The 9,849-nt window shown below is 37.8% G+C and overlaps 1 protein-coding gene across 1 annotated transcript; it reads right to left on the reverse strand.

Moving 5' to 3' along the window:
* Positions 1-387: 387 nt before the first annotated feature.
* Positions 388-9,417, reverse strand: SPIC (Spi-C transcription factor (Spi-1/PU.1 related)). The gene is made up of 6 exons (XM_010295931.1): positions 9,342-9,417; positions 7,807-7,833; positions 7,090-7,183; positions 5,308-5,420; positions 4,271-4,379; positions 388-915 (listed from the first exon to the last, which is right to left on the reverse strand). The coding sequence occupies exons 2-6, from the start codon at positions 7,807-7,809 to the stop codon at positions 488-490; spliced, it is 747 nt and encodes a 248-aa protein (XP_010294233.1). The 5' UTR covers positions 7,810-7,833; positions 9,342-9,417; the 3' UTR covers positions 388-487.
* Between the last annotated feature and the right edge of the window lie 432 nt (positions 9,418-9,849).

Genomic DNA, 9,849 nt, shown 5'->3' on the forward strand with positions numbered 1-9,849 from the left:
TCTCTTAATAAAGAACATTGATGAAAAAAGCAGACAGTAGCTTCATGCAGTTGGCAAATCTCTTCCCTTTCTAAATCTCATGCACCCAACTGATAGGGAGTGCACGCACTATGGTACAACAGCATCTAAATTCTGACTGGAAATGTTGGGGATATGCATAAAAGTTCCAATGAGTGTTGACAGGATGGGATCTTTGATGTCCACTAACAGGCAAAGCCTGGATCCTGATCTTGAATATACCAGCTTGAATCTGAATTAATTCCTCTGATTAACATCATGGAGAATAGAATGTGCCTTACAGCTACTGGTTTTCTTCAATAGTCAATGACTGTTTATCATTAACTTCAAAAGGAACAAAACTAATTTTTAAAACCCTCCTCTTTGTGTGTTTGTATGACATCTTAAAGGAAAAGCTATGTACAGAGAACAGTTCCTGTGCTGGAAATTATTACTGGCTAACAAAGACCTGTTTATGTGAAAGGTATGTTTAGCTGTTAGCATGTTGTAGTGCATAACCGTTGTTAAACATGTAATTACTGTAATTGATCCAGTCATCTGAACACTGATATTCTTGATTGGACTGAATGTACGGATGATAAACTGTTTCTTTTCCCAAGAAATAAGATGGAGCAAGTCTCTGTAAAACAACAGCACTGAACTGGTATGTCAGCTTCCTTCGAATTTTAATGATTTCACCTGTTCTTCCATAATTCCTCAGTGCTCTGGCCATTTTCTGATATGTCATGATCTTGCGGTTTCCCTTTCTTTCTCCCCACAGCTCTGCAAGTTTCTCCTTGTTTTTGGAGACAAACTGGAAGACACCATTGGGCTTGTCCACCCATTGGATGCAGTTTGCCATAGCTGGATCATACAGAGACTCATGGAGGTACTCAAACAGTCGAAGTTTTTTTCTACCTATTAAGAAATAAAGTACAAAAGGTTAGAACAGAACTCATAATTGTTTTAAAAGATGAGCAGTTGTCTTTTTCCTCGAAAGGATCTTACAGGCAAAAGCATAGGCAAACCTAATACCCCATCACATTGAAAAGTCGGTATAAACTATTCAATGGAAGACCAGCAACAGCAAATGGGATGATAGTTCTGAAACATGTACAGATCAGTGGTGATAGAAATGGATTTGGTCATTAGAGTTTCAAGCGCAAATTATTTGGGGATGATGAGAAATGTCTGGTGACTTCACTGTGTGGTAGGTCTCAGAAGCCACTTTCATCAGTCTTCAGACACATGCTATGCAGGTGCATGGTCAAAGAACTCACTGCAGGAAATTACATACTCAAACAGTGCAGGAAAGTGGTTCTGGAGACCAAACTCTGAATGTTTTTGAATAAATATTTTCCCCTCTTAATCAACATTCAAAGATTTTGAGATGACTCAATTTTGTCAGATTTGTTTCAGGAATGTTTGGGGGATGCAAGGTAGTCTCTGATATAAGAAAGGGTGAGTGAGCGAGCAGGAAGAGCAAGCTAGTTTTGACCATAAACCTCACCTAGTCAACAAGGAGGTAGACCTTCTGGCATGCTGTAGTTTTCTAAAAATGTCAGAAAGAGTCAACCTGCGTTCCCATGCAGAAAAAAGCAAGTTCAGTACTGCAATATTTGTCAGATAACTAAGTGCTTCTCCCCACAGGCTCAGCTCTCAAACGTAAGTCTACTAGTGAGGCTTATTTAGTTTCACTTAGGTCTTGTGGATCCCACTCTCTGAAGTACTTCTACTTCCCTTCACAAAGCTAAGGGTGACCAAGAAGCTGCCGTAAGGAGGAAGAATTTAAGATTGTGAGACAAAGAGGAACATTTTGCAGAAAGGAGAGTCTATGCAGAAGAACGGCTTCCACTTTAACCAAAGTGGAAACAAGCAGCTGCACCTAAAGTTCATAAAGTCTTGTCTTGCGTGGCTATTTTAAACTAGGAACAGGGGAAAAGTGACAGTTGCTAAGGAACACTGAGATCAAGCCAAGACATCTGTTAGGGATGACAGTAATTCTGCATCTGGTGGTAAGGAAAGAGGAGAGAAGTGACGGTCAAAGTAGGAAGAAGAAGAGCCTGAAATCAGAGGTACTTTCCAAAAAATTAATAAAGTTTCATTATCTAAATAAAAAATGGCCTGTGACTAGAAGTACATATTCTACTAGAAATACATACAGTATTACCAAGATGAGAAGCTTAAAGGCAAACCGGTGAAGGACACTGCCTAGCCACAGTAAACACTTCTTAGTAGATGACCTCCTTAGGTCTCCTCCAACCTGAATTATCCTATAAACCTATGAACCTATGTTAGAACAAATAAGATCAGGGGAAAATCCACAGACTACTGCAGACTGAGTCTCTATTTCTAGACACATCATCTCTAGCTGTTGTCTTGGTTTGAAAGGGCTTATTTGCTCTTACGTGTTTATGCAGCTATGTTTCTAGAGCCCAGCTGTTATCTCCAAAGTGCTACACAATGTGGATGCACCAGTTTGAGCTGGGGTTAGTTCACAGATCTTTGTACTGCACCTCATTGCACAAGCTAGTGAAGTTCATTAGCAGGCCCTAAACGTCAGTTTAAGCTAGCAGGTTAATATCTGCCATTTCTTATGTGGTCACTGGAGAGAGGCAGGTTCCTCCAGAAGGTGTTTCAGAGCGTCTGCATTAGATTTCTGTGCTGAATTGTCCCGAAGCAGTCTAATTCTCTCTAGGTGTGTCTAATTCAGATGCATTTCTGAAGTATCTCTCTTGATTGTCTCCATTCACCGAGCTTTAGTCCAGGTCATGGAATGGTCTTGACGTGACGTGCATAAACTGGACTCCTTTCAGAGGAAACCTAACTCAAAGATGCTTTCCAGAAGCGTATCTAAGTCACTGCAGCTTTCAGAACTTGCGGCCATCCTACAGATTGCCCTAAAAAACCCCTTGTGAAATGCTTTAAACACAGATTTCGGGTCCTCAGTACTGATTGTTTCATCTACCTATCTATTCCCAAAGGGCCACACTATTTGCTAGCACACAGAAAACCTCTCATGTCTCAATAAGAAGCCAAAAGGACTAAATTTATTTAGGTATAGCAGAAATAGTCCACCAAATCACAGTTTCTGTCAGGAATATCACCATGGACACAAAGAAACCCATAAGAGGTCACAAAAAACCTCCACAGGAATAGTCAGACATTCTGAAAATGTATGCAATATGGCCTTCGGGAAAAGAAGATAATAACGTAAAAGAAATATGAAATAGGAAATTAAGTTTAACAGAGCAGTAATAACGGAACGTGAATTCAGATACCGACATGTAAAATTCTCCAGTGCCACACTGGGTAAGACTTAGAAAAGCAACATTTCTAGATTGAAAGGTTTTCATTTCCAATGGTGAACTTCGAGGACTAGAAGTACAGAACTTAAAAGGAGAGGCTACTCTTCCCATTGTCCCAAGGAATTTGTAGTAGTAGTAGTAGCAGCTATTAAGCAACAGAAACCGCAGTGTTCAGCATCAATGGGAAGAGATGATACAAAAAACTGACACCATGCGGTTAAAGTTAATAGAAGGGGATTTCAAAAAGCAGAAAAACCAGGAAGCTACTCAAAAAGACACCATGGTCAAAACTAGATACAACATCTCAGAGTGGAAGCTGTGTAAATCTCATCAGAGTCGTAGAAAGGATGCTGAGTCTCAAATAAAAAACAAAGAATGAATGCAACAAGCAAATGAAACACTGTAATGACCAATGTCACCCAACATATTCTTTGTAAAATAGACATCTACTCAAGTAAAGTCAACAAAAAGGAGTGCAAAAATAGCTATAAAAATGCACACTGGATGTGACAAAAGCTAAGAGGTAATTTGAAAAATAAACAAAGGCAAAAAGTAAACAAAATCAGGTGCAAAAATACTAATATATGTGAAAAACCTTCAAGAAATCTACTCCTTGTTGGACCACATGAAACAAAAGAAGTTATTAAAGAGGATAAAGATGTTAGTCATTTACTTCACTGCATCAGGCTTCATCCCAGATGATTTGGAGTGAAACACACCTCTGGTTTGTTTTTCCATGTACTAACCAAGAGGACAGAATAAGATGATAACAAATTCAGCTTACCTTATGAGATTTAGCTGATAGGAACTGAACATTAGCAGTTGTATCCTAGTTACTATTAAATGTTAACTTATTTTTTCCTGTTAAATGTAAAAAAAATTAGGAAAAAGAGAAAGCATGATTTGCCAAGGGATTTTTTTAAAGTAACATAATGTGCATATCAAGATACTCTCTTTCTACACACCTTTCCCTGCTTTTGGCTGGCCAGCAGCAGCATGCATCACTTGGCTTTCTGGAGTATTCTGCAGTGTATGGTAGGCAGTCTCATCTGCATAAATATCCGCTGCACTGTTCTTCAAGAATTAAGACAACGAAGAGTTACTAACAGAGTACATTCTCTGAGGAAAAAGAAACTTGTAGTAATTAATTGCCTGAAGCCTTCAAAATGCAGCCTTTTATCACCTCACCCATGGAAGACTTTTCTCAGCCACAATGGCATGCAGTGTTGCTGTACCAGTAACACGCAGCACCAGTTTATGTCCAGTGGGAAGGACTACCCACCAGGGGAGAAATTAAGAGGGAAAACAGAGTAATTGCATCACTCCAGACCTTCAGCCCTTCTGCTGGAAGTGAAGGAGGAACAGTGGACCCTGTTTCCAGAGTTAGTAAAAGGCAAAGGTCTGCCTGGGCAGTGGCCCCTACAGACTGTAGTTCCTGTGTCACGTTGACAGTAACCTGCTGGTTGAAAATAGGCTTTTGTGAAATCTGTTTGTCTGAAATTTTCTCCCCTGCAAGATTCATTTTCCATCACAACTGGAGGCCACGCTTCCAGTGTTTTTAAGAATTAGTATGGACTCTGCAGGCTGAAGCTGAGCTCAGAGTCCAAATAAAGCTGGTCTTTCCAACACTCTTAAAGCAAACTGCTGCAGAAGAAATCAAAGGTGTGGCACTTTCTCTCAGCGGCAGAAGCTATGTGAGGGCTGGAAGTTATTCTCTGCCTGTTCCCAGGTAATAAAAGCCCTTTTCCCTGCTGTACTAGTAGGTTGTAGTTGTCATGTTACATGAGGAACCACAGAGGAGCACGAGAGTCAAACAGCTAAGATGAATTGTAAAAAAAGACTATTAAACATGTTTTGCAAATATTTACCAAAGCACCTGAATTATGCCTGGCCAGACCAAATTTCTGTTAGAGTTAGCGTAATGATTTGTCTTAGAAATCACAAATGACCAGCCAATTTTCCGTTAATGTCTGACTCTCTTACTAGTAATCAGTTCACTTACAATCACATTTCTCCAGCTATACCCTTGGTCCTCTGTAGATGGTGCTGCACAGTAGCTGGGACTTGCTCGGAGGTGGTGGTGATGGTTGATCACCGTCAGGCAATTTTTGTAACCTGAGAATTAGGAGGATAGAGTAAAAACTGAGTAAGTAAAAGGGAGAGAAGAAGGAAAAAAAAACAACAAAAACCCAAAAAACAGCGGCAAACATGCTGCTGGGTGTGACAAAAAACATTTATCTTATGGCTGCCTTCTAGATAATAAAGTCTCCAGAGCCAAGATCTTTTGTATCAGCAGGCTATCCAACATAATCTGTACTGTTACTGATAATCACACCCTTAGGCTGGTTTTGTTTGCCTTCACGATGAAAAGCAATATTTGTTAAGATAAAATGTCAGATATTTCATAGTATCATGAAATAGTTTGGTTAATAGAAAAAGGAGGAACAAACAGATCACCAAACCTAATGAATGGGATGATGATAGACTACTATAAAACATGTATTAGAAAGGGAAAAGGGAATGTCACACAGTTCTTCTGCAGGTCATTAGTACAATGCAAGTCAGAGTCTTCAATCGTGAATGAAGTGAAGGAGCGTCAGAGCATCTGCAGTGCCTGGAAGGACGACACGGAAGGAACCCAGGATCTCAGGATTTTTAAAAGAAGCAGAGGATAACGCTGGACTGAGGCACTTGGAATAAATTATGCACTGCAGGTGGCCAGAAGAAGATTCTGGAGGGTACATCTGTTGCATGTGGAAATGTGAGTGCAGCTGTGGGACATACTAAACACTGAGTTGCAAGAGTTTAATACCTCTCTCCATTGGCACTAACACAGATACAGGCAAGAACATTGCAAGTAATTATATATAGTGGGTCCTTCAGCATGTGTAAATTACCAGTGCAGTGGAGCCAAAAATTTATTAACAACAGCTGAAGATATGGACCAATTGGTCTTATTTACATTTCAGTATATAATAGGTAATATGTAAATAAACTTCCTTGTATGAAATGCATTCCATACAGAAGACAGTAGATATTTTGTTCTGGACTTAGAGGGTTTGTGATGTAGCCTCCTATTTTCCTTTCCTTCCATTTCTAGTCACAATGTAAAAACACCAAACACAAATTTGAAATTTTATAGTAATTTAATTGCCAAAACCTTGTCTGAACTGGAGCAATTTACAGCTTGCTTGTATTTTAAGTTTTGTAAAGTAGAAAACTCTTGAAGCCAAGAAAAACACTTTTCTATTAATTATCCAGACTCAAACTGTATTTTCTGCATAAAAATACTTAAAATTTACATTTTAATGTAAAAAAAAGTACTTATGGTAACTAATTTCAGCTGTCGAATTCTTGGTCTTTTACTTTTCTTTTCCCCACTGGAATTCATTGTTATATGGGTTTATTCACAGCATAACAGAAGGGCATTTTTCAATTAAAATATTAAAACTGGAAAATGGCTGTTGCACTGTGGTCATATATCCTCCAATTATAGGAAATCTGAGCTCGGTGCACCTAGACTAGCACTGGGGGGAAGGTAGAGCGGGACTGTCCATTCATTTCCCTGTGCTGTGACATGGAAGATGGACACCACACTGGGCAGCGCTAATGGAGGGGCGGAAACCCTCCAAATAGTCTTCCCTCTTTCCATCCTCCCAACATACCCCTCTGCTGCCCATTAATCCACCTCTGGGAAATTACTCTCCCACCTACATTCTTCAAGATGTATTTTCTTGTAAAAATCCAAAGTGGTAAATGAAGTGGAATAATGGTCTTTTTTTACCTGGCGAATACTGCATCGCTCTGTCCGAGTGCTGCTGCAGTACTTCTAGCGCATCTTCAAAAGCCTGGCCCAGTACGTCTTGGTCAGGAAAACTCTGCAAGAACATTTTTCCGTCAGGAGCCAGAAAAGACCAGGCTGGTTCTTTCAACATTGTCAGGCGGAAAATCCCACATAAATACAGTGATTATAAAGAATATACATCCTCCCGGAATATGGATTTTGTAGGCACTGAGGCATTACCATAATCGTTCACTATTATGAGAAAGTTCCCACTCCTTTGAGAAGTCTCTCTGAGGTCAGTGGGACAACTCTCATCGGTAACGTTACTCACTCATGCAAATGTTTCAAGGTTCATTTCCTTGATTTGCAGAAGTTTACATAAAGGGTGTTACTGCTATTGGAGTGTTTTATAGTACGTAATACAGAGGTACGTATCACTTGTGTAACGATTTATGAAGCCAAAGTTATCGTTCAACAACATTGACATGATGAAAATTATTACACACAAACTATGAAGTAGTTATGCAGAGAAAATGCTATACTATGCCAGTATAAGAAACCAAGTGTGGATTTCCAGAAAACTGTTTACTGTTATTTTAGAACGATCTGTTCTAAAGAGCTAAATACATCCCCCAAAATCTGAGCTTGCCTAAGAGTTTTCTGTAGCATATTTGAAGCATTCAATAATGAAATCGAATAAAGGTGTTGTAGACTTACCATTATTTAGATATCAAAACTTGAATCCTGTTTAAAATAAACAATATTTTAAAATTGTATAATGCAAAATAAAACATAATTCTCTCAGTATAAATAAAACTAATGAAATTAAATAACTCCACATTATTTCCTGTGATGGAATAAAATATATTTAATAATACAGGTTAAAGTAATTTAGGATTAGAAAGTGGTATTTTAATGAAATTAAATAATTGCAACATTGTATTTTGTTTGTTTTTTTTTAATTCATACTATTTTTCATTACTAAAGTTTCCAGTTTCATCAATATTGTAACTTCTAGATTACTATCCACATCATTGTAAAGACATTTTTTAAAGACATTATGAAGTGAAAATGTGTTATTGCTGACAGCCAGTCTTAGGACAACTACTAATTTCCCAAAGAAAATACTGACCTGAACAAATCGAAGTGTTTAAGCCTTTTTGGTTTTCAGACATAGTTGAAACAAACTTTTTTTTTTCCATAATGAAGGTTAGCACATGACTGTATATGGATATACATAAACTCTCAGACTAATTGTGAGCTCCAGAAGCAAATTTGATTGTTTAATAAAGTGTAAATAGACACATTTCAGTCAGTTTAACATGGAGTATACTTCATATACAACATTACTTAGAAACAATTCCTTAGTACTTCTTTTTTATTTGTCACAGATTTTCTTGTTACACATTATGATGATTAGGTTTAGTTGCCTTCAGGTTTTTTTCCTGTTCTCATTTACATTATTACTTCAAAAATTTAAAAATAATAATAACTGTAATAATAATAATGTATTCATCAGTATTTTACTCATTAAAGGTTTGATTATAATCTATTGAAAATACTGGAATTTTTTTCACTGATTTCAGCAGATGCAAAATTGGTGTCTCTGTGATGTTTTAAAATGCAAAAAAGAGATAAGATACATAAATATAAATATAAATAGAAATAGATTTTTTCCAAAACTCACCATGAATGTTCTAACCTGATAATTATGCCTCAGATAAGTATGTTATAAAGTATTGTCAACATTTGTAAAAATTTTTTAAAATCTTGATGACCAAGCATATATGGTGAAATCCCGGTGATTCAGTAAATTGACCTCACTGAAGTCGATGGGATTTTTCTTTTTGACTTCAGTGCAGCAAGTATTTTGATAAACTGATCTAATTGTATTCTAAAACCAGAATGGGCCACACTAATCCTTTAGGTACAATGGTCGCCACAGGTTCTTGGGGTACAGAGCTGTAGACATTAAAGACATGAATCTCCTTTGTAAAGATCCTCACATTGTGTTCCCGTATTTTAAGTAATTCAGTTTCCTTAAATTGCTTTTGTCTAACTCAAACTCCAAACTCATACTTGGTAACCTTGACAGAACATCTACAGTCACTGTTAATGCCTTTCAAAGCCTAAAAAGTTACACGTATCGGCAAGATACTGTTGAACGGTCATACCATTTACACAGCTGAATTCATACCAAAAGAGAAAAATTCACTTCTTAAGTCAGTTTAAAAAAAAGTCATAACACTTACCTAGAATTTCAGCTCCACGTGCAACACAAGGATCTGTATGGTTTCATAAATAAATGAAAGACTGAGTTCCCACAGCAATGGGCTGGCAAAGGGGCTGCATTAAATAGCTGATTTTAGGGAAGTATTTTGGCTAGGGATTTTTTTGAGAGTAAAGGTATAGTGCACTGCTAGCATGGCCCTTCATTCTGCACAAAAGAAGAGTGATTTATACTGATATAAAAGAAAATTAAATGTTTTAAGTATTGTCCAAGACATGCAGATTCTAGGCACTGGGAGAGATTCCTTTTGGCTATGGCACATCCCATCAAATCTGTCACCAGTATGGAATATCTAGGGCAAAAACCTACATCCCTCATCTGTCCCATATAGACTGCAATGGACCTTGAGGTTTTATCTGAACCTCCTGCTTAGCTCAGTGTAAGAAGCAGACCAAACTAGACCCCAAAATAAGGGTTTGAGGGAATTTGAGAACTCTGCTTCAAAGCTCACATTTGTAGCCCAGGCCCAG

The sequence above is a fragment of the Phaethon lepturus genome, unplaced genomic scaffold, assembly GCF_000687285.1.
Source record: "Phaethon lepturus isolate BGI_N335 unplaced genomic scaffold, ASM68728v1 scaffold26251, whole genome shotgun sequence".
Lineage (NCBI taxonomy): Eukaryota > Metazoa > Chordata > Aves > Phaethontiformes > Phaethontidae > Phaethon > Phaethon lepturus.

Coding starts and splice junctions, on each gene's coding strand:
- SPIC (XM_010295931.1), bottom strand. Junction 5,421..7,089: donor AGCGATGCAGTATTCGCCAG/GTAAAAAAAGAC, acceptor CCTAATTCTCAG/GTTACAAAAATTGCCTGACG. Junction 4,380..5,307: donor ATAGCTGGAGAAATGTGATT/GTAAGTGAACTG, acceptor TAATTCTTGAAG/AACAGTGCAGCGGATATTTA.